Genomic DNA, 26,105 nt, shown 5'->3' with positions numbered 1-26,105 from the left:
CGAGCCAGCAACGTTGCAAAATCAACGCGTTCATATTGCGACCTGTTGCGACGATCCAAAGATGCGTACATTCGATGCGGAAAATTATAAGAGCATGAGTTAATAAGAACGCGATTATCGTAGAGAGAATGAAGTTTGGAGATAGTAATAAATATAAGAGTATTGTAAAATTAGAGAAATTAGTAATCTTATAATTAGACTGTGGATTTTTATACGAGTTCATACATTTATGAACACATTTTAAAATATATAATATAGAAGTTCGTTTCACGCTCTAAACGTTATAACGAGTACTTTGAACATTTCATATATTCTTACGTATTTTGTAAATTTCGTATTTTTAGCCAAATTTAAGTTTCTCATAAATGCATAAATATCCATTGCTTGCCTATAACGATGAAGGCGTATTAATATCTAAATATGGATTCAAGAAACCCAAAAGTGCTTTATGTCATTGTTGAATATTACTTTAGATCTTAGCTGTATATTTTCTACTTTTCCAATTCTATTCCGAATATTTTTTGATTAATTTGTAATAACATATATCCGGATTAATTATTTGTTACTATAATTATTATTAGCGGTTTTATATAATTTTATCAACGGTATAAACATCTGTATTCAAAATTCATCGTCATTAAATTCGTGGTCATTAATTAATTTGATTGCGATATCTCTTTCCGGTTTCTCCGGTAATTAGAGCAGAACGGCGCAAATGTACTTTAGAGATGAACTCGTCCTTGCTATTGTATTTTTTAACAAAGTGCTAAATCTAAAACTCAAAAGTGTAAATAGTATTTCTTGTAATACTATTAATAATAATAGAATGTCATTACAAACAATAGGATTTTCCGATACTTTCTATGCAAGTAAAAGCAATATGATATAATAGTAGAATTTTATTATCCTGATACAAAATTGACTAATCCGTTAAGTTTCAAATTTTGTTAGATATCATAAGCCGTATTAAAGAAATTGCTTTATTTAATAATCAAATATTCAGGAATATTGAAGAAATTTTTTAACATCAGGAAAAACATTCTGAATTTCGTAATGCGCGCAACTGAATTTGCCGACAGGGTCACAGCGCATGCGCGCGTTCTTGACTTCTGCATAGAACATGGCGAGCGTAGTGAGGTTGTCACGACGAGTATCATCGTTCGTACGGCATTCTTGTGGTGTCACACGTTCTTACAATTCGTGGCATAGTAACAGTGAAGTGAAGAGATGGGGTCTCAACACCGGATTGTTTGCAACAGTTTCTATTACTCTTTATTGCGGTTACAGATATTTCCGATCAGACGCGGTACACGCCAAGGTTCGAAAGGTTTGTAAATACACATTTTCGTTTTATTATTTTGTACAATTAATAATATACGCCTCTTTAAACGATGCACGCGTTGTTCGAAATACAAAAGTTGTCAATTTAAATAGCGAAAGTAGTGTGGAAAGAAATTTGTTTATAGGAATAGATAATGTTTTTGAACTTGACTTCAATATATTACTTCTAGATACTCCTAGATGATTGTTTTGACACTGACATCAAATAAAATAGATTCACTTTGATTGAATTTTATTGTGTGATTGATAAGATCCTTGACCGGAAGAAATATTACGCAAGGCGTTACTGACATTTGAGGTTATAGCCGTCACAGGTTATAGGTTAGAATTCGTTTCTGTTTATAATGAAGCGAACTATACAAATATCGTTTGCACGATCCGATGTTCGATCTATTTACTTAACATGTTGCTTTTTACGGTATCTTAAAGATATTGTAATTTAATACACATACATATGTAAATTCTTGTAAATAGTGAGTATAGATTAGTAGAAACGATGATATAAAAATCTGAAAAAACTAGAATAGCAATATATGTTCGTATGTAGATACGTATTATGCAAAAGTGGGTGGAGGAAGAAAACTTTATTCGAATAAATTTTTTTTATACGAATATTTTATATGATTTTGGAAATATTTACAGAAACGTATATTTACCGTATTTTGATAAATAGAATTTTAATAAAGTTGTTTTTAACATGTTACATTTCTAATAAAAGGAATACAGGAGATGTTATTTACGAATAAATAAATTTGAGTAAAGATCTTTATAGCAGATATAGAAGTTTCTGCATCTCTAATAAAGAAAAATTGCGCTAGTTAGAAATTCATATATAATTTCGTTAACATACGTACTTTCTTATATTTCGACTATAATTGAAGAGATTATACGAGTTATATCGACGATTTACATAAATACTCGATAGTTTGGAAAATATTAAATAGGTTCGTATATGCAGATAGTGTTATTTCAAAAAAGTTGAGTACATATTAAATACAGCTGTAACTACAAGAAGAGGCATGTTTAATGTCAAAAAATGCCAGAATTAGCACTTGACATGACATTGACATCCGAATTGCCACTAATATTACTTTTTCATATCGCTATTCAATGTTTTATCGTATTTACTGTTCAATTAGTATATAATCTTAGCGTTTACAAGAAACTTCTAGTCGATACTTTTCCGCACGTAAAAGCAAAAACGCGATCGACACAACTTGATAGCACTAAGTAGTCAAACACGTTTTTAGAACTCTATAGAAGTCTAGTGGTAACGGCCTACATTTTATAATCTTCTATTTTCAATTTCATTTTTTATTATTAATTTAATAATTAATTTAATATTATTATTATTATGATTCATTTCATAGATATGTGCAAGATCTTTAACCAGCATGTACAGCAACGTATTTTCTGTTCCTCTTAAATTCATTGTAGTAGAGCTTTACTTTTGCCAAAAACATATAAATAAATTTTATCATCCAAGTCCACCGCTTAATGAGACAAATACCGTTTGCGATTATAAATACAAATCTAGCGATCATACGAGTCTCCGATTAATTTAACGCTATTCGAAACCCTAGGTAACCCAGTATAGATGCAAAGTTCAAAACCTGAGCGGAACAACGACCAAGATCTCGCGATCTACAAGACAACCCGTTTACGCGTCGATGTAACACATTTCCCGCCGCATGTTCTCTCGTGGACATGGATCGTCCTTCGGTCTAGCAGAACAAGTGCGAATCTTGGGAAGATCTGTGCTCGATCCGTGGTTGCACACTCACAAATCACGGACCCGAACAAGCGTCCTGCGAACGCCACAGACTGGCAGCCGTTATCGCTCCAATCGTCCAAGATTCGACCGCGTCGTTTATCCTCGATCCTGGTTGCGACTGTTTGCAGCATCGCGATACAACGATCGATAGATATGCTATCTGGTGATAATCCAGAACATGGCTCCGGCAGACGCGAGAAACCAACGCGCGAACGGTATCATCGAACCGAATGATGATAATACTTGGACAGCTCGTCATGAAACCGTTAACAGCTCTATCTCTCTCTCTTGCTCCCCTCTCTCTCTCTCTCTATATATATATATATATATATATATATATATATATATATATATCTCGCGTGTTACGCGAGTTATTATCACAATTTTGCAACTTTCCAAACAACCTAACAGTACGAAAGATACTTTGGATATTTCGTACATTTCTACACATTACATACGTTCTGTATATTTGTGCTCGTTTAAATTTCCCATAGAAGCATAAATATTCACATGCCATCATCAAAAACATTATGTGTGTTTACGACCAACGACTAAATAGATTTATGAGCTATCTAGTTGCACGCCAGTATCCAATCGCAACAACGTTGCATCGTTCGTCTACATCGAATCTAAGAACTCAATTTGTGGCTTAAATAACGATCTATGTAGCTACGTATACCGCTAGCGATCTATTTGATGTTCGTTTTCCATCTGGTTCGATTAGCCAACGGTGATTCGACGATAATACGCGGCTACCACATACGATTTATACGGTTTCGAGGAACTCGTCCGGAATTAAGAGTCAATACGGGCGTAAATCATGATTTTCGAACGATAAAGCTTCGCAAGCTGTCGAACGTGTATCGCGAAACACACCTGGAACTCGCGATTATTCGCGAACCTTGCTATGCTATGTACGTCTCCCTTCCTATCCCTCTACCCTCCAGCTATCTCGATACGATTATGCTTCTTGCTGCTGGCAGGGAATTGATTATTAAAAGATAGGATGAATAATGAGAAGCAAGATAGAGTCGGTCGGATGAGGTACAATTTGTTAAGAGGTCGATTACTGAGTCAAAACCAATTACCAAGTTTTTGAAACACGAAAAGGAAGATTTTAATGCGGCCTGCTGTTTCTTGCTAATACAACACGATTAAAAAGAGGTAACGGTGGATGCTTCGTTTCTAGTTTTTTTTTTTTTTTTTTTTTTTTTTGTTTTATCCATTTTCTTTTGTTATCTATTTGTTTGAGACAAGTGTAGGGTAGATGATGAAGCGTAGGGTTGAGAGATACGCATACGATCAAATTGATTTATAGGTACGTGGAATATTCTTTGGAAAGTTTAATGTTAGTCCTTGTCGAGAAAGGGAAGATTATTGAAACTATATTAGTTATCAATAATGATAACGTCAATAATATCGGAAATTATATAAATAACAGATCGGTGAATATGAAATATCGTTTCTTAGATATTTGAATTTATCAATTATCTCTTATCGTTAATGTTAAAATAGAAGAAACCTACTTAATCGCGAATTGGAATTAATGATTACCGATTAACTATTAAAATTCTTCAGTGAAATTAATACTTATGCGTCGTATCAAACTTGGTATCAATTAGCTTTGATTGTTAATGGTTAATTAAATTAAATTTCAATTAATACCTGACAATCTACGATCGACGATCAACGATTAATTAACTAATTCGATCGGTATTCACCATTGATTCCACTACTTTCCTACATAAATAGTTTTAATAAGTAACTTAACACACTACGAATCAGTAGAACTAATAATAGCAAAGCTGATATCTTCCTAAATCTGTTAACAGTTGCTCGATGTTGAAGATAAAGAATGTTGAAAAGATTTGTCGCTGAGACTGCCGCGTCAAGTTACAGTAAATCTGTAAAGGCGCACTAGAATTGCGTTACAATAACGCAAACTTCTGCGTAAACGTAGAAACAAGTCCGCATAGCAAGTCCGCGTAAGAACAAGTACTTATGGCGTATTTTCGCTGGAAACTACATCAGATCGAACTGAACTCCTATAGACGCGTTATCTTCTTGTTCTTGGTCGAACGAACGACATCGAAGAATAGTCGTAAATAGAAGCTTAAACCCCATAAAGAGAAATTCCGCGAGATCTGTGCTGATATGGTCATATAATTGGAATTCGTTTATCAGATGGACCATTATGAGCCTTCGCGTTGTAATGGATACCCGAGTATTTGCTCGCGAAGGTGAACCTGATTTTCTCGCGAGCTCGCGTGACGTAATCTCTTAATTTTGATATCATACCGTATTTTGCCGATCGTATATCTGCATTGATTATTACCAGTCCCATTCCGTAAAATTATCTCAAGTGCTGTTAATTAAAAATAAGATTCACACAGAAGTACGATACTAATTCACGAGACGCCGAGAGATATTGATAAGCGAGCTACGTTCCTTAAAGGATTTGTAAGTGAGTTGAACGCAGTATCGAACTATTCACATCCGATGACACTCGTACAAATATGCACGTAAATAATAACGTAGAAGAGAACGAAATTTGATACGTCCTTCGAAAGAATTATACAACATTTAGGAACACATAGGAATTATACGACATTTTTCCAATCGGCAATTGCTAAAAACTAATTTTCTCGAATTTTATACGCGTGAATATTATAACCGAAGCTCCTCAGATTGGATGTATTACCAGATGATAAAATTGTTCGAACGAGCGTTCCGTTTAGATCAGACGACGTATAAAGAATATTTTAAGTTTAAACGTTGGAAAATTTACGACATGAACGTAACGGGATAAATTCGATAGAAATGAAAAAATTGAAGAAACTGGTGCAATGATTAAAATAACCGTGGAAGAAAATGGACGAATAAATTGGATAGAAATGATTTAAACAGGCGCATAAAAATTTTGTTGGAAGGTAATTTTCTAACGCGGATTTTAGAGTGCATTAAAGACACATTCGTTAAAAGGTGAATGTTGATATTGGCTTTTCAGCGTGAAACCATAAAATTATGATCGTAAAGATATAAACGCATTGATTTCTCACGGGCGAGGCTGTAATAAAGGCAATCTCATCGCAGACCGTTTAAGAATCTCAAGATATTTCACGTTCCACTTTCTATCCCGTGTATCAGATAAAAAATATAATTTTCTCGGATAAGAAATGTTGATTAATAGCGGTAGTTAGCCATTAATATTTCGTAAGGAGACGTGTAATTTTATAAACGTTAGATTTATAGAGTTTAAACATGAACCGAAACTGCGCGTACTCTTGGAACTGTGTCTTTGCGATCGATTAAACTAACTTAAACCTTGCTAGGATTAGAATCGTTTGGACCACCGGTCGACTTTACGCGCCTATAAATCTAAGTTCATTAGTTTACTAGGCGTGATTCAGTGAACCGCGAACCGTTTTACGAGACATCGATGCTGATCAAAGATTTCTCTTGGGCCCTTTTTCACCCAAGTATCTTTAAATGATCCGATGAAATGTAGTTTCGATCGTGCGTAGTTTAGATCGTTATATAAATAGCTGTAATAACATAAATAGCTCGGTTTGTTATATAAATAACTGTAGTAAAATAAATAGCTTTAAATTATTTCGAGAAAGAAAGTTGACTTAGCAAGTGGTAAGCAAACAAATAATTCAGGCTACCGCCAAACATCGTTTAATTCTAATTCATACTTCTATAATAAGTTATGCTTATTAGCACGCTTTCTAACATTCTCTATATTTCAATTTTCCAAATACATATATAATATAATATGCATATACGTGTATAGAAATCTAGCGATTATTAGAAATTCGAATGCGAAGAAAAACGTAGAAATATATTACGATATGTAAGAATATATATTATATATTAATATGCAAGATAAAATACTCGTTACGACGCTTAACGCGCGATATAAACCTCCATTCAGGTTTTATTTCTCCGAATATGTTTCTCAAAGTATACATCCGATAATGATCATTATCGCGATCTTATCCTTTTGGATTCTTCGGCTGCTCGAGCAAATCATCGATAGCACAAATCCTCGCCTCGCCTCGTCGTAAATATTCGTGTCACATTCGTTGGAAAATGAAAACACCGTCACCGCCGAGAAGCAAATCAGTTTAACCGTATCAAATTGATAGGTATAGAGATATGCAATCATTATCGTCATTAACTACTATGTACTCGATACTCGTAGCAAAAAGTAGATAGTAAAATCGCCGGGGTAAAGGCGTAGGATTGGACAATGAAATTTTCATATCTAAACATGCGTATGCAAATACGCAGCGAGAAGAAGATACTGGTTGGACGCTGGTCTGTTATCTGATTTCAATTTCCTGCTGCAATCTCGGCGCCATGCCACCGTGCTTCGCCGTAAGATCCGTAATCACCGTTGCATTATGCACCGAGACGAGCCGCGCACGTTGCTGCATCGATGGTAGGCAGGTGTTTGCCATCCACGTGGTTTGCGATCGGTCGCGTATACTTTCCTTTTCAACGTCCGCGCCAACGTTTGACCGTAGATATTGCCGGCCACCCTAGTTGTTGCGTGACATTCTCGAGACGAAGAGAACGATACGAGACTCGAGAGGCGTCGAGTATTCCGCTGTCCACTTTAGTTGCCGGAACTTTATCGACAGGCTTTTCGATGCCAACACTCATCGACCTGTCAATCGGTTTTTGTCGCTACTAACGACGTATCCGCGTTCGAACGAGTTGGTCGAGACTTTAGCCAAGAGCGGTGGTTGTCGTCTTTGTCTCTTCGTCTGAAAAGAAACTAGAAGAGTTAACTAGAGTTAAGGAAGAGTTAACCTAGTTTCGAAAGGTATCTTAATTCGCCATTACGATCTATACGAACTACATCGAACCTCGAATGCCTCGTAAACAGCAATTAAGAACATAGACGTAATAACTCTGAATAAAAGGTGTCACGAGAAACGCCATTACTGAAATAACGTAAATTGAAATGATATAAATAAGGTGAACGAAGAAACAAAAGCTAAAATACCAAAATTAAGGAATAAAATTGCGTGAAAATTTGAGAACACTTTGCACGCTGATACGCGTGTCCTAGCTTCTGGCCAATAGCGAAGACGCGTTTCAAGCTTGTAGAACGTACGCGGTATATAGACGCGTTGCGTCTAACCGAAAGAACCGAACGCGTGATCTATATTGTAGACGCTCTTACAGGAAATGCTGCCTTAGGCGATTCGCACAAAATTGTTGCTGCAAAATAGCGATTCTGGTCGCGTGTTCCTCCTTTATTGAAAACTATAACAACCGAGGAAGGCGAACGGTGAAGCGGAGATGAGGTCAACCGATGAAGAAGGGGCAAGGGTGAGGATAAAGAGGGGATCGTTTACGGGTGCAGATGAAACGGGCCTTAATCACACCACACTGGCAGCAACATGTCGAAAAAAGAGGACGTTCAGGGTCCACGGAAGAGTAAAAAAAAAGGACAGTCGGATGCCTCGCACTTAGCATAATGTTCACCGCGCCTGTCATTACCCTGGGCCGCTAACATGCCAGCCTAACACCCCTTGGATCCGGTAGACACGCAAGGACGTGCCAACAGACGTTAGTTAACGCGGCATCACGCATCTACGGAGATACGAACCAACTTGGCCGGAATATTGATCGGGCTGAGCGTGATCTCAGGTTAAATTAACACCGCGTCTCGTTCTGGTAGCGGCGTCGGCGTAATCATCGTTCAACGCCCGAACAAGACGGACGTTATATTTGATTCCAGGAAAACGCGAAGAACCGGTTGCCTCGGTGAAAAATTGGGTTAATAACAGTGATAGGCGATACCACTGTGTACATAGCTAATTTGAAGCTCCCCCGTGGTCGCGGATCCATTGCTTTAAGATTCGAGCGATCGATGTTCTTCTTGTTGTGCTTGCTTCTCCGCTTCCTGACAACCGTTGCCGTTGCTCGTTAGGTCGGTGGACAAGGTGGACAATTATAAACTCGAGTAAAAACATTTATAAATTAGAATGTTCTTTCGTGCATGTTTACGCCAAACGATCTAGGAAAATTAGTGCGCGCGAAAGCCTGTAAATATCGATGTGTACCTCGTTACCGGGTATCGTTTGGTTTCTTGCTGCCTCTCTTTGCGCTGGCGGATCTAATCTCGTAACTTTCATCTCTGGGATAAGCGGCAGGGTTTAGAGTAAATGGGATCGGTAATCGATGATTTACGAGATGTTATTTTTCTCTTTCCGCAGACTTCGATTAGTTTTTTACTCGTGCCGCTATTTTTGTAATAAAAACCAAAGATGATTCCAAGATGACCCAACGAACTTGTCTATAATACATCGGTGTAAGATAGAAATTCGATTCTTTGCGTGCTTTTATTAAATTGAAATCACGCCTTAGATTTATTACGCTCGAATACTAGAATCACGTGGTTTTCGACGGATGTATTAAACGTACATTTAAGTAGAAACTATTTCTTTTTTTTGTCGATCAACTACGATTAACATCAATTGCTTCTTTTACGGAGGTTCTAGATATTTAACCATTATAGTATAATACACGTCTTGTACAACATTTTTATATGACACGTAATCATCCACATACGACAGACAAATACAAAATGGTCCATCGTTTCGCTTATCTGCTGCGAGGAAAGATCGAATTGGTTACTTAAATTTGAAAATATTAAGATTTCGTACGTTATACGAAAGATCGTATAAGATTGATACGATTATCACGATCGCGCTATTACGATCATCGTTAGTACAGTTTGAAACAAATCTAAGAATGTAAGTACATGGAAGTTGTAAGATTGTCTATTGAAAAAGTCGTAAATTGAAACGTCAATTATCCATTAGTATCTTATTATTTTTTACTTAATCCGCTGCTATTTCCTGTAAGATAGCGTTGTGCGTTTATAATTCTAATTATTAATTCTAAGGAAATTCGGTTACGACTTAATTGATTAGGAATCTAATGGAACGGCGCTTCTAAGAAATAAAATACGCGACTACGTTCAAATTCTCGAAATTTTGATTTACTACTACTACGAGCGTAATTCGCTTTTCAGCCCGCCGTATAACGCAAGATCTCCTATTTATCCTACGCACTGGCCCGCGAATTTAACCTTTAAGATAGTTGTAACTAACGAATACGCGTGTACAAATTTATTATTACAACCGAACAATACCGCGATTCCATAGATTCCGATAAATCGCCAGCAGATAAGATCACGATCGGCAGACTCACTTTCACATGGTGACCCACGGAATAAAATCTAGTGAAATTCAAACGCGAGTCGAAGAATCGACTGGAACAAGACACGACAAGAAGATAGATGTTTCGTTTTTCAAACGGTTGTTGGTGGGGCCGAATAAAAACAGACGAAGAATTTCATTTACCTGGCCACGTTACAACAGACCCAATTTCCAAAACGACGTGGTACTGCGGTGGTCCCTGGCCTCTGGTTCATTCGGTAGCAATTTGTACAAAGGGGCACCGGCACCTTCGGTGCTTTTCGGCCTCTTCTCTAACGAGAAGATTAGACCTAACGGCGTTTGGTATCCCATAAATCGGCGGTGCCGCGCGCATTAACCACGGAAAAGAAAAGGAGGCGATTTATGGGTGTGTTGTAGCGTAAATTCATTCTCGCGGAAATATCTTTCCCCCATGATTTCAGCTTCCTCTGTCGCTCGTGTATTCCTGAACGAGGAATTGTGAGATCGTGTCCCTGGATACGGTGGAGCAAAGGTTATTTCGTAAGAATTTTCGAGCTCTACCGACGACTTCGTCCCATCATTGACCTTGACCAGGGATTAACACGCTTTAAAGTTACGAATTTAGAAACACTCGTGCGCGCGAAGACGCTGACTTTTCGTCTTTCGGCCGATGGTCGTGGAAAACGCGAACATCGGAGATCAAATAAAATAGAGATATAATCGTATTTAAATCGTACCTTGACTTTCTACCGGAAAGCTATTTTCAGATCCTTTTACGCCCCGAATACTTTTCCAACCGATCTGAAAAGTGTCTCGTTATTTGTTTTTAAAATCTATGCGTTTTTGGCTAAATTTTCAATAGCAAAAATACGCGTACAAACATGTATATGATGCCGTGCGTGTTACAGTATTTTGATATAACGTAATCGAAAACTCTTGGATCTCTTGAGACGATAGCGCGACGCCTTGCTAACACTTTAGAGATGCGCGAAAAATTTCAACTATTTTCTACTATTCTTCCTTGTACAACTTTCGTCTTTTCAAAGCGGTGTTGCTAATTAGGAATTTCAAGGATCAATTAGTGCCATTTATAGAACAATCGCAAAGGGTACCGTGCTGTTGGTTGGATTTCCTTGAAAAGTTATCGTAGCGGTAGATACCAGCTGTCTCGAGGAAGTAAACTTTAGTTGCATAATGGTTTTTGAAGTTTAACGGTTTATAGACAGCGCGATGGTTCTTGAAGCAGTAAGAGGTTTATGGAAACATGTTAAACGTCAGAAAATATTAGCATTCTCAACAGCGCCTTACGATTCGCTGAGAGCAACCCAAACCAATATTTGCAGTTTTAGTGGAAAACTTACATCACTATATAGTTGAATATGTCAATATTTTTCCATGCTTACAATCAGAATTAACGAACGAGATCGCACGTGTGTATCTATCTCTAGCGTTTAATCGAGTCATCCCCTGTGCGTAACAATGATTCAGATATGCCTAGAATATTTCAGTCGTGTAAACAAATAGCATAAAAAGATTACGATATGATACAACGGTGTGCAAATACTTTTTCCAATCACTGTATCGTTTCTGACTTTGTTTCAAATTTGATCGTCATAATCGCGTCACAGAACCGATGATGTTTCGTATAGCTGACGTAATATATTCGCGAAAGGTGTCTACGAACGTTCGAATACTTCCGTGAGCCAACGTATTTCAAAGCCATCGAAATCGAAGGTTGTTATTAAGAAGAAAAAAAGAAATAGAAACCGCATATCTTTCAGACACTTGCATACAAACTTTAAAAGGAACGACTAAATGGACACAGAGATATGCATTTTCTTTTATTGTTTATTTGCTGAAATTGCCATCGATAACCGCACTATTATACACGTACGCTGGCTATAACTATAAATCTCGTTGGGCGAAACAGTAAAAATTAATACACGCATTTCGTACGGAACGTATAATCGTTACTTTCCCTGGGTCGCGTAATTATACGAATAATTATAAGCGGGATACCGGACACGTTGCAATAAAATGATTTTATTGAAAATACGATTATCAGATTTACATACATATAGGAAAACGAGCGCTACTCACGAACCAGACATAACAGACGGCTGAATTAACGATGCCATTTTTATTTCTATAAATTCACACTTAATGGGTGTGCCTTTTAGCCAAAAAAAAAGAAAAAAAAATTAGAAAAATAAACTGCTTGCATGTACGCATGAATCTTCGAGTTACTTCGCCAGATAATCTCGATCGGTAACGGGAAGCTACTATCACGAGTACGAACCATTGTAAAAACGATTTGTCGCAGAAAAAGAGGCTGATTTACGGTCAGACCGAGATTCACGCTTATGGAAATGCAACGAAAAACGAGAGCGTCGGCCAAACATCCTTCAAGCAGCTCGCCTATAAATAAGCCAAGGATCCGTTTCATGCGGATAATGACAAACGTGTGATGTAACGATATCGATACGAACCAAGGTACCGTGTTGATATTCTGCTTTTAAATCGCAGAGGAACGTGTTCGCAGAACGGTACGTGCGGTAAACTATATCGTGCGCGGTATAGTTTAAGATGCAACGACGAATCGAATGTTCTTTGAATAGAAACGAATAACGATATATTAGAACGCGCATAGTCAACACGTAACAACGTAAATTACAAAGAATAATACACCCAATTTCTTACTATTACGCTCGTAATTCCTAAGCAACGAATAACTTATACGTCCAAAAGACGCTGTTTAACTCTTGTACGACTGGTGCAATCAAAAGGAAAAGAAAGAAAAGGTTGTAGAGATTGAATGGATGCTGACAATAACTCATAATCAGTTGTCCTGAAACTTGACTCTTGGAACGGGGCGCCGCGTCGCCGGGTCGCCACGTTCCAGCAATTTCGCGTCTACAGAATGAACGATTCAATCTGCACCGGTGAGATCGCAAATTCACGTCGTTACACGAGAATTGTGTGCATAACCTTTAAGGCTTAACTGCAGCTTACGTCGCGAAATACGCATATTGCCTGAACGTAGGTAAGCAGATAGCTGGGAGGAGAGTAACCGGCCACTAAGTGGGCGTACAGGCTCCCACGAAGCGAGCCAACAAAAGGGCCTCGCCCTTTTAGAAATTCGACAATCTTTCATAGTCGTGTTCCAACCGCGTATCGATAGTTTGTTAACCTCTAGCGGCTCTCGCAAGCAACAATGGAATCGTGCTGAAGCGGAGACCCATTTGCGGTCTCCGGCATATTGGAATTTTCTACGTGTAGCTAGAAAACGAAGTACGGAATTTATGGGTAAAATCGCACTCTGTTTCAATATGGTATTGTACAGCGTGGAATTTCTTTTTTTCGAAGAAGAATATTTAAGAATATGGATTTCGGCACGATGATATACTTGGCAGGATGGTAGTTGGCTTATTTTATTAGTAAATATTTCGTCTCTGATGATACATTTATACGAATATCAAAATAATTCTGATATTTTAGAGTCGAAATTTATTCATTTTATTTGTAAACAAATATCGGATAGACGCTTAAAAATAAATACTTGGATAATTATCGTATTTTCTATTGCACGTGGTATGCGTGCAAACGTTCAATTGTAATTTGGAATTAGACGTAGATACTTTTATTTTGTATGTAATTTGACGATTTGTAAGGCTATCGAATAATAGTGTATTATGCAAATAAATTCAGAATCGGTGTGGGCGGTAGATGATCTTTTCTCTGAAGCAATATTGTCGTATGACACGAGGATCGCAACGTATTTCATACATATTTTAAGATTAGAACTGCCTTCTTGTATCCATAGAGTTAAGTCTATAATCTTTAAGCTGTCCAAGTAACGTTTGCAATATCAAAGCTATTAATCTGAACAAAGAAGTATTGCATAGATTACATGTAGCTATACTGTAGACAATTGATTTATGTGCAATAAGTGATGCAATAAACTTGCGAATTTCGGTTTTTTATTAAACGATACACGATTTAAGGATATTCTAAATTATACAATTACCTATTTCTGTAAGCAGTAAACTATCGCTTCAAAGATAGCGGGCTGAAATGAAAAATGCTTATACAGCGTAAGTGTTGAATTCTATCGATGTTTTATATATACATATATCGCACAATCAGTTTAATCACGGTATGTCTTGCGCATTCGTCCTAAGCCTGATATTAAACGTTTCAAGAAATGCGGTAGAAAGAAATTCTTTCATTCCGATTACATACCGATCAATCTTCTAATCGTACAGTTATTTTGAAAGCAAAACCAGGACGTAAACGATCCTTTTAGAATCAACGAGTATTTTTACAATTACAATTGCAAAGTAACAGGAATGACGATAGATTTTTGGGACAGATTCAGTAAGCAAACTCCTGTATTAATTCTTTTTAAATAAATAGTTGCCAAAAATGTTGTTTCTTCCTAAATATGATAGGAATAACCTAAAAATGGAAATTATTCTTATTAGAGGAGATTCTAATTTTAGTTATTGTGTGTCGCATTACCGCGGTGCAGTGAAGTAAGAACTCGAATAGATATTTGTACATTTAACGTTCAAGTACCTATCGTACTGTATGAGCAAGGTTCGATTGAATTGTGCGATTTTATAAACGATTTTATGATTTAATAAATTAAAATAAATCGATTGAAATTTTATGAACTGTCAAATATTATATACACGCGTGTATGCATAAATAGAAAGATATCGTAAATAGAGACCATTACGCCGAATGCTAAGGAAGAGAGCTTAATGACACTCGCGAGCTAGAACCTATGAATAGGTTCTTTCGAACAAGGTCGCCGATATGGCAAAGATTTAACACGAAAATATATGTGTGCCCGTGTGCATTGAAAAATTATAGTCGTATAAATAAATATAAAATTTGATGCTCGTATAAAAGATGTATAAACAGCGCCAGATGGTATTAAATTATAGAAATGGAAAAATAAAAGCAAAAATTCGACGCACACAAGTCGATGGCCTTTTTTCCACTTGCGACTAGTCGCGCAACTTGCCAAGTAAGTAGTCGCGGTAGCACGAATGGAAATTGTGTCATATTCGACAATACATTTTGTAGTCGCAAGTGAGGCAAGGAGGCCAAAGATCGTAAATCGATGTTTATTTTTCTTTTTTATTCTGTCACGCAGAAGGAGGACGAGAAGGTAGTAAAGTTGACGATGAGGGAACAAAGATTTATAAAATTTGCATCGGTGGAATATGACGGGCAACTGTATATGACACCTCAAGATTTCCTCGACAGTGTCGTTGAACCTGAACCCAGACGTGAGTATTAAATAAATTCGCAAAGGCTATAAGCGATAACTTGCGATAATCGATAAGTTGCTAGATCGGAAACGAACTGCTGAAAAATAACTCGTTATAGATCTAATACTCGTGATAATCTAACGTTTGTTCGAAATTAAATGTTTAAATAATCAAAATACTACTTTATACATGTTGTAGGTACGTGTATACTATCTTTTTAACAAGATAAAGACTAATTATTTCTCTTTGATTTCAATAAATTTAGATTCGCTTAGAGAACCGAACATAGAAATTGCAGAACTCCGAAAATAAAAAATTCATCGACCTTCCATCTCGATACTTTTACTTCGCTACGTATGTCGCTCTACGGTCTACGAATAGAACAAACATTCTAAGCATCTGAATTTATACGTCGTTGGTACGTTTCTGTCACGGTTCTTTAATGCACTTTAGTCTTGCGCAAACTGGCAACGACAGTGCGGTGAAATCGCGGCGCCTTGATCAATAATATAAATAAATAAATTTCGGTGATATTTCAGCAAGGCTGAAGAGACGCGTGTTAACTGACAAGGAGCTGGATGTGATGAGAAACAGCATCCCTTCGCTACGTCATGGAAATCCACATATGTTCAGAAACCTCCGGGACAAAGGTGAGCAGTCGAAAAATACCGCTTCTGATTTTTACACTTGCTTAGAGGGAAAGAAATTTTAACGACGTTAGTTTGTGTACAGAACCGGGCGACGAACGTGTCTTTCGAACCTCGAGACTGTTTCTCAAGCATGGAAATATTTCTAGAGAATAGAAACATTCGTATATGCGCGACCGAATGTATTTTAACTTGCAGTAAATGTTAAATTCATTCAAATTTATATATTTTTTTTGTTTCTTAAAAGACATTACGGATCTATCGTCTATTTTCAAAAGGTTTTTGTATTTTCAAACCTACCAGATCGTAGGTACTCATTCTTCTACTATTCCATATTAAGATACTTCTTCTCGTTGTCAGCCTGCAAAAAAATTTTTTGTCAGCAAAAAAATCGAGATATCGTATTTTTCCAAATGGTACTGACTTATTATGCGATAGACGGGAAAATACGATATCATTATCGATAATATTGCGTCAGAGAGGAAAGGCCAATTGCGCGATTTCACATTTAATCGACTCGATTAGTTGTTAGTTGCAGATCGCGTGGAAAAATCACGAAGAAATTGAAAATTTGATGGGAACGATTTAGATTGGATGCGTCCCGTGTGAAAAATTTCAAAGTTGCTCTCTCGCAAGGTTCTCGAGTTTCGTGGCTCGAAGATCGGTACAGCAATTAATCCCGCCACCCTTGCGGCTTGCGACGATCGAAATAACAGGGCTGCGTCGCGTCGTTAACGAGTCCCTGGTGCAGCTGGTTCGAGCCTCTTCCTGCCTTTTTGTGCGTTCACCGCACGTTTGTCGCGCTAATGGAAATGCAAATAATCACGTATGGAGCCAGTTTCACACTTCTCTCTAATAAACGAGTTCCCTCGCTCTCTGTGTATCCCACTTTCTCTTTTTTCTTCCATACCATCGCGATGCGATGGTTGCTCACGTGTTACCAACACGGTGTTAGTAAGCCCAGAATTTTATAGGCTAATATACGAGGCCTCTGACCTAATCTGTTTCGTCGACTTATCATGGAAAACATTTATTAACGTATCACGTGTGCTATACGATATTTTTTGGAATTTTTTCGGTACTATAGGGTGGTCGTTATTTGAAAAGTTAATGTAAAACTTCAAGTTAATCAAAAATTTGAAATATGAAAGCAATCTGAAAATGTATACAGAAATTACGAGACATTTATCGCGGTCATGCATTTATTAAAATATAATATAAATAAATAAAATATAAAACATACAGCACGAATAACTGTCTTAAGCATGCTACAATTATGCTAAATACACGCTAAAGTAACGTTAATATTAAAAGTGATCGCATCGAATATCGAGGCTTACCGATATAACGAGTAATTGGTCGTTCGTTATCACTTTTGCTTCAAACTTTTCGTAAATCGTTAATTCCTTACTTTTCTATAATTTTGTCGAGCTACTTCTTTTATTATATGTACTACATTTTGTACGAGATACACAGGTGTCCTGCCGCTTCTAGATACAAATATAGATACCCATATAATGTATACAAATTTATACGAAACCGCTCGCGCCTCGTGTATTTCCCATATAATTTCATGCTAAAAAGCTTGTGAACCACTCGCGCGACAAAACTCGCTCCTCTACATCGCGTTACCAATATCGGTTCGTTCGCTGTTCGAAACCATTTCGACGCGTGACTAAACGGAATACTTTCTTATTGCGCGAACGCGCACCAAGTATGTAGTACATCGTATCGGAATGAATCGTGGAATTTTATGAATGAAGTGGCGCAAAAGTAGTATACACGAAGCGTGTGTGGCGCTAAGCAGCGAAGAAACGTATACTCTTTTTCTGCTCATAGACAACGAGTTGTGAAACCGTATGAATGAAGATACAATGCGAAAGTTGCTTACGCAACTACGAGTCTGACTTTTAAGGCACCTTATTTACTTCGTAGAAACGTGGTTTCGAGGAAACGAGTGGCGAAGTTTAACCGTATGATACGTGCGAACAGTAACTAAGAGATAATGCCGATAATAAATATGTAAGAAACGTTATCGAGCGTACGTAAACGGGTTTGGGATTACGTGAAAAATAGCAAAGTAATGTTTTTCGTTGTCTATTCAAATGAAAGTAGAGAATAGAAATTTGACAGGGATCTATTAATCTAAATGGAGGTTACGTTGCAAAGGCAAACGGTTTGTAGAGTGTTTATTTTTTTGGTCTGTCCGCATAAGAAATTTACATAATTCACCGTTATCGAATCGCATGGAAAGCATAAATTCTGGGAAAAGAAGATACGCATCAACGGAGCAATTTTATCGAATAAACGGTTCGAAAAGTTTCTTCAAACATCGATAGCCACCGAAAAATTCTTCTTTCGAGAATCGACGATCATTTCCAGGAAAAGATCAATTTCACCAAACGGAATTTCTCTTTCTAGAACAATGCAACGAGAAAGACACTGCGCCGTAAGCGTCAGCTTTTATTTAGAGTTTTTCTGATGTTCGCCGACTTTGCTCGCCGAATAGCTTCATTCGTGGAGGACTTTTAATCGGAAATTTCCAATTCAACGACGATAAAAAGAGAAATGGATCGTGAACGTCGAGCGTGAGGAGCTTTGGCGTCGACCGTTTCCTTCCACTCACTTTCTTCATTTTCCGCTTCGTAAACTTTCCCCGGGCTTTCGTAGTCGTGAAAACGTTTTATGGAGTGCTTATGGCACATAAAATCGATTCCACGATCGTTCGGCACAAAGCTGAAAACACGCTTCGAGGATGATGTGTTCTGTCTGACTGGAAGATCAAAATTTAACTTTGGAAGTAGTATTTCTCGCTGCGAGACGTTAAAAGCCTGAGTTATTTGGCGTTTCTTTAAACCAAGAAAAGGGATGTTCCGAGGAATGCCTAGAACGTTATGGGGCGTATCTAATGCCGTTCACAGCTACCTCTTCTCCACCATGGTTTAGGACAACCTGTTACGCTTAGATTACGAGTTAACGCGATTATCGTGGAAATTAGTAGGGCACTTTATCGTCGTGTCGTGTCGCCGTAAACAAAACGAAGAGACCCGGCCGTCCGCGCGCGATACATCATTTTCCCATAAATGGATTTATTCTTAAATGGGTATGAATCTCGCTTGGGGGCCCAGCTTCTTTCCGATAGACCAGACCGACTTGTTTCGCCTCGTATAACGTTCGAACGATTTAACGATCGAAAAATCATTTTAACCGAATGAGATTCGAACGTGGAGATTAGCTAATGACTGAGAATCAATTAGACCGGGGATTAGGATTTTTGTGTAATGATTAATGACTGATTGTTAGTGGATGCTAGTTGTGTATGGTGTGTTTTCGAGTAGATTTTCTATGATTGATTATTTTATGGAAATTTTATCGTTGAAATTAAATAAATCATATATAAATATCGACTATAGGAATTATACATGAAAGCTACAGATATTTGATAATGTTTTCAAAGAGATAACGCGATACCTAAACTATCGGAACTTTCCTTTATTGAAATATTACGTTTGAAGTTTGCTGTCACGCCTAGTATCATCTTATAATAATAATTTACGATACGTATGTACACGTAATAATAATTCTTTGCTTTGTTCTCGTAGGAATTATATCTTACACGGAGTATCTCTTCCTCTTATCGATTCTAATCAGTAAGTATCGTCGTACAATTTTTAATAACATACGTATTTTTCACGAATTTTCATTATTCTGTATTTTCAATAAGACGTAACAAAGATTCTTATTGCAGAACCTACGTCGGGTTTCCGAATCGCGTTCAATATGTTCGATACGGATGGAAACGAACGTGTGGATAAAACCGAATTTCTCGTGGTAAGATAATTCTTTGCCAAGTTGCACATTTCTTGCGTGAGTCTGCTATATAAGTTATCACGATTTCTTATCGCTTTTGTACTTGTCCTATAAAAATGTTTCAAATTTGATTTGATTAAATATTTTTCGCTAGAGATAAAATTTCAGTTTTTAATAAAGCAAGCTAAATTTAAAGTCAGTTAAAAAGTGTACGTTTCAGAGTAAGCTTTTTAAGTTACGTGTTTCTTTCACTATGTCTCTGCGATATTTCCAGTGCAATTTTCCGATAAACACATAATTCACGATTCACGGACAGACATAAAATTCGCACAATAACTTGTACATAAATTAAATCAACGTGACACGATGTACGATCGACGTTTGCTCCTTTTACTTTTACAACATTAAACCAACATTAGATTGAAGCAGAGATTTTAAAAGGAAGCAATAAGAAAATTGCGTAGACGGAATTTTTGAAAATTGTAAATGATCGATACAGATAGAGATCAGAAACGTTTTAATTTTCTATTACAAGTACATAGGCAGCAACAAATACGATAATTATATAGAATGAAAGATTTATTCTAAATTTCTAATACATCTTGAAATTACGATTTTATATTTTTCGCTAAATCGGATAAACGTACGAAACAGAAAATAAGAAAGCAAGATAAATATATCGGATGCTATATGTAGATTTAATGATTTAACATGTTCGATTTAAGCATACAACGAAGAGAAACTCGCAGCAATCCGATCAATGATCTCGTTACGAAAATAAATTGCGGGTTCTCAGAAACGAAGAAAAATCACACGATCTAGAAGACGAAGAAGGTCGTAGTATGCGACCAAGAGTAGAATTTGCCAATTTGCACGGATGCGTTTGTAATTTTCACAGATTCGACGATTGCTTGGCGGTAACCTGAAGCATCGGCATCTCGACGTTGAAACAAAATGTGCAGTGAGTTTTAACATGTTGATGAAAGAGCAAATCGATCTGGTATTCGCAATCTTGATTATCATCATGATCATAATCGTAACTCGAATAGCATCCTGCGTCTTTGACATCTAACAAACCTGCTTCACAATATTATTAATTCGCTCTCCTACGGATATCTAACACTCTTTTCTAAATAACGTAAACCATAATATATATAATATATATAATATAATTCACGAGACAAAACTAATCGAAATAATTTCATATTTTGTTATCAGCGAACTAAAAGAAATTTTGCACTATCTATGTTTTGTTATCGGTTAATTTTGAATGTATAAGTTGAATTAATTACTAATTATTTCCATTATTGCATCATTTTCATGTCGAGTTAAGTCGATCGTCAACTAACTCCACTCCCTTCATTTCTTTTACGTATTTGTATTTGTCGTTTGTTCCTAATCTCTTTTTATCGTGCTATTTTTATTTACGCTTCCATTCGTGATTCTGCTTCGTTATTTTAGTTCACGAAAAGCTTAAGTATGCGTTTTTTACGTTGCTTCTTAATTCATCTTTTTTATTTTTTATACGAAACAAGTGCCTATTACAGATATATTTCAATATCTCATTTTGATGTATTTGTCAGTTGAAACGTATAATGCCACCGAGCGAAGATTTCGTTTATGAACCAAAACTTCGTAACACCCGAGAGCGCAATGACAAAAATCAGATTGTCTCGAATTCCTACGTAAGTTATTAAGTTATGCAGATGCACGTGATTATCTATTTAACTATTTTCAGAGTGAATTTAAATTTTCCTATCGGATAATAAATAAAATCCTTTTTAATATATATTTGATAATTTAACAATAAACTGAATTATGTGACGATTGTGATATGTTGAGTTCGTAACACAAAAGTTAAATAATTTAATCTTTGTTTAAAATTTAGGTTCTGTTTACGAATATGCCTACTAAAAATTACCAAGAGAGAACTTCTAAATATAAGTCGCGATACTTTGTTAATAACATTCTTCGTTAAACTTATGATAAAATTTTCTATTACGCGAAGTTTCTATTAATACAACGAGTTACTTGTATGGTCGAAACGTTGGTGCGATTTATAAATAAAATTAAGAATTGGTAGCTTCATCTGCAACATTGAAAACGTTATAATAATTAATCATTTCTTGGATGCTTAAATCTCAAAATTCAGCTACGTTCGGGTTAAATTAAATAACTAAAAAATAATAAGTTAAAAAGGCAGATAAGATAGAATGTCTTGTAGAATACTTTCATTTATGTTTGCTAAAATGTATGTTATCCTAATCGTTAAACAATTATTCCAATGTAAATTTTTGGTAAGTAAACATTGATTTCAGCTAGAACGATATAACAAAATTATATACCTACATGTGTATATAACGCTCTTCTCCCAAGGCTGTACGACGAGTTATAAAGAAGATCTTAAAAACAAGTTTTAAAAACAGAAATTTAAATATCTTTTTCTTTCGTTCCTACAGATGGAAAAAGTTTTCAGCCACGCTTGGAGAGGACGTCACGGTACCGAGACCAAAGAAAAATTAGATCTTCTGAAAGAGAGGCAAACAACTCCTGAAGCAATTCAAGTTCAATATATCGACGATGACCAAGTAATATACGATATAATATTCGAAATAACTAACGATAAACACTCGAACTAAATATATCTTCATATTTTTTTCTCTTGATATTCTTCTCATTTTATATATATATATATATATATATATTTTGTTTTAAAAACATAAGGCTTTTCGAAAGTGATCATTGTAAATCATTGTACTCTTAAAAAGTTTTTATAAAGAAATACCACTTACGAATAAGAGATGATTAAAAAGGATTTGTCGAATCTTGAAACAAAAAAACGTGGAGATAAACAAAATTAGAAAAAAGTTCGTTGTGTAAGACACTATTAGAAATTAGACACTACTGACTATGATAATATTGTTTTCAGGGCTTGCAACGACGACATGCAGTCGATACCACTCTGATGGTACACTTCTTTGGAAAAGATGGAACCAACGAGCTGAAGTACGAAGATTTCAAATGTTTCATGGAAAACCTGCAGCAAGAAGTTCTAGAGCTCGAATTTCACGAATTCAGTAAAGGCCGTGATACTATCTCCGAGATAGATTTTGCGAAAATTTTGCTACGATATACACATCTCGACACCGACGAGTACGTTTTCCTTTTCCCGATTTTGTTCTCACACGTGTTGCTTCAAATAAATAAAAGATCGTTCGTAAAAGTGTCGTTTCTAAAATTTGATCTCGTTACACGTGCAAAAGAAAAGTTAAAAGTAATTGTGAATTTTGGAAATTCGTACAAATTTCATTTAGTAGAACTGATAAAATATAGTATCAAATGCCTAGTGTGGATTTCTTCTATTTGTACCGATGGTTGATTCGTTTTCTTAAATTACTTCTTTAATTTTGTTACATTTCAAATGGCTAAATTTATGTATATATTCCATTGTTACAGATACGATAAATATTTGGATAGAATAATAATAAACTCGCATCTTCAGATCGGTATTACATTCGAGGAATTTTGTCGTTTTTATCAATTTTTGAACAGCCTCGACGACTTTTCAATTGCTATGCGAATGTACACTCTAGCGGATCACCCAATATCAAAAGGTTTCAAGATATATTCATTGTGAAAGAAATTTAGATATATATTATCGTTAAACGTATATTACCGCGTTTCTCTTTTCAGATGAATTCCAACGTGCTGTGAAAATTTGTACAGGCAGTGTACTTAGCGATCATATTATCGATACTGTCTTTGCACTTTTCGACGAGGATGGAGATGGCCAGTTATCCTACAAGGAATTTATAGCGATAATGAAAGATCGGCTACACAGAGGTTTCAAGGTATCGATCGAAAAACCAGTTACCTCCATTTTTAAACATACTGTACTTGGCAATAAATGCCCCACGTACATTACTCTTGACATTACTCTAAGTAAAATGAAATGCAAACTTTGTTGACAACGTAAAAGACAATTTTAAAGGCAGCGAAATAGTAGGAACATAATTCGCATGTTTATAATAAGCGAGGGGCTTGTGACAAAAAGCGACGTCAAATTTTTCTATTTTTTAGAAAGTAACACATTCTCTGACAATAATAGTCGGAACCAAGATCAACGACACAATGAAATCGATATTATGAAAAATAATATATGCCAAATCATATTCAACTCGTCGAATGAGAATTAGCTACTCTTATAAAAACGATTACTGTTATGAGATTCACAACTTGATAATATAATTAGATACAACTGTACCGCAATATGAATATACATATATAGATTCATTCGCGACAATTGTGTAACACGGTGAATATTTTGTTTAAAGAAATTAATATGTATCGAAGAAATATTCTTTTACTTTTCTGAAAGAAAATAAGTGAAAAGACGTAGGAGTGTCCTTCTTGTTGCAAGTCCTTTGGTTGTTAATTTCTGCAATAGTCATTGTGCTTGTAGCAATTAACAAATAACTGTTTACCTATGATTGGTTTTATTTTACAGTCTCAACAACGACATAAGCATTTGCAAGCATTCACTTCATGTGTAAAGCAAGAAATGAAATCCCGTTAAGTGACGTTAAGCGGAGGAAATGAATCTAAAAGCGAATACAGATACGAATCATTCAAGAATATCAAGTGCCACTGAAGTTTCAACGTTTTCTGAAATTCTAGTTCCATTTCGTTAATACAATACCACTGTGATAATTATTTGCCACTGACTGAAACATATTTATGACTCAGAATCTCTACTTCTATTTAGTTTTTACGTATCTTATTAAGTTTTTATATCATATATCATAAATAATCAAAATTCACTAGTCCTAACAGATAACATTTATCAAATTTCTTAAGTATTGATTTAAACCTACTACTCTGTTGTAAATGAATATTTATCTACTTTTAAACAGTGTATTTATCTTTAAATTAAAGACTCTTCGATGCAAAATCTTATGTATTTAACATGTGGACTTAGATGCACTGTTGAGTCATTTTATACGAAATAAACTACTAAATGCATTGAAATCATTATCACCATCTTTTTGTGTATAATAAAATAAAATGTATCATATAAATAACTATAATAAACAACCACCGCTCATTTTCTTAATGTGCTATATTATATCTTTGCAAACTTCTATAACTCTGAATAATTAGTGCTAAAAAAATTTTGTTTCAACTACGCTACTTGATAACAGTTTCTTCAAAATATAATGATAAGAAAACTCTTTCCTTTTCTCTCCCCCCCTCCCTATTTCTTACAATTCAATACTATAAAATCTATAGCTTAAATAACAGCAAATAAGCTGCACTTTCGTTTCTACATTATAAAATGCCATTCCACCCACGTGCACCGTCAATGGCCCAGTTTCTCTCTTTTTACCACAGACTACACGTAGTAATTGTTATTGTTATCACTCATCACACTGATTGCCGTCTGCTCATCTCGTGAATTGAGCCAGCGAAAAGAGGCACATGATTACTCGTTCCCTACGGCTTCACATCAAACGAACTTCATCGTGGACAATGATTCCGCAAAAGGCTTCCTAGTTTCGAAGCAACAAGCATCGTCTAAGAATGCAATTCTCAAACGCGTTTAAACGTCCTGGCTTACAACTCGAGTCGTCAAATTAATGAAATCCCTTAGATAAGCATAAACGCAAGTAGCATTTTGCATCTCTTCCTGTCTTTCGTTCGCAAAATCGAAATTAATATATCTTTTAAGCTTATCCTTTAGAAACATAAGCATCTTAAATTTCTGCAAATAAATTAAATTGTTCCCTTCGAACTTATATCTTTGTTTAACGAAATGTGTAAAAATGAATAGAATAGATTTAGATTTGTTAAGATGTAGAAACACTTGAATGATTGACAGAAATTTCCATTCACGATATATTATTACCATATCGCAAGATAACAAAGAACTTTAGAGATAGAAACCTGTTGCATATTACGTAGTCTACATCGTGGCTTATAAGATACAACGCTATCGTTTTGCAAATTTTTTAACGTACAATTTTAAATAAAATACAATTCGGCTAAA

The 26,105-nt window shown here is 35.9% G+C and overlaps 1 protein-coding gene across 3 annotated transcripts; it reads left to right on the top strand.

Moving 5' to 3' along the window:
* Positions 1 to 1,098: 1,098 nt before the first annotated feature.
* Positions 1,099 to 25,172, top strand: LOC100647076 (calcium uptake protein 3, mitochondrial). 3 transcript variants are annotated; one of them, XM_003399599.4, is made up of 12 exons: positions 1,099 to 1,327; positions 15,485 to 15,620; positions 16,142 to 16,252; positions 19,852 to 19,899; positions 19,998 to 20,080; positions 20,958 to 21,020; positions 21,643 to 21,744; positions 22,519 to 22,647; positions 22,989 to 23,212; positions 23,516 to 23,673; positions 23,753 to 23,910; positions 24,567 to 25,172. In XM_003399599.4, the coding sequence occupies exons 1-12, from the start codon at positions 1,121 to 1,123 to the stop codon at positions 24,633 to 24,635; spliced, it is 1,488 nt and encodes a 495-aa protein (XP_003399647.1). In that variant the 5' UTR covers positions 1,099 to 1,120; the 3' UTR covers positions 24,636 to 25,172. The 3 variants fall into 3 exon arrangements, with proteins under 3 accessions (XP_003399647.1, XP_003399648.1, XP_003399649.1); XM_003399600.4 differs by lacking the exon at positions 21,643 to 21,744; XM_003399601.4 differs by lacking the exons at positions 20,958 to 21,020; positions 21,643 to 21,744.
* The last annotated feature ends 933 nt before the right edge of the window (positions 25,173 to 26,105 follow it).

The sequence above is a fragment of the Bombus terrestris genome, chromosome 12, assembly GCF_910591885.1.
Source record: "Bombus terrestris chromosome 12, iyBomTerr1.2, whole genome shotgun sequence".
NCBI classification, from domain to species: Eukaryota; Metazoa; Arthropoda; class Insecta; order Hymenoptera; family Apidae; genus Bombus; species Bombus terrestris.
Note: the sequence above shows the minus strand (reverse complement) of the source record. Positions and strands in the feature narration are given on the sequence as shown.

Bases quoted from the DNA above. Each gene is read 5' to 3' on its own strand.
- LOC100647076 (XM_003399599.4), top strand. From the start codon at position 1,121: ATGGCGAGCGTAGTGAGGTTGTCACGACGAGTATCATCGTTCGTACGG. The intron at 16,253-19,851 runs GTGAGCAGTCGA...TTGTTCTCGTAG, and splicing joins CAGAAACCTCCGGGACAAAG to GAATTATATCTTACACGGAG. The intron at 22,648-22,988 runs GTAATATACGAT...TATTGTTTTCAG, and splicing joins AATATATCGACGATGACCAA to GGCTTGCAACGACGACATGC.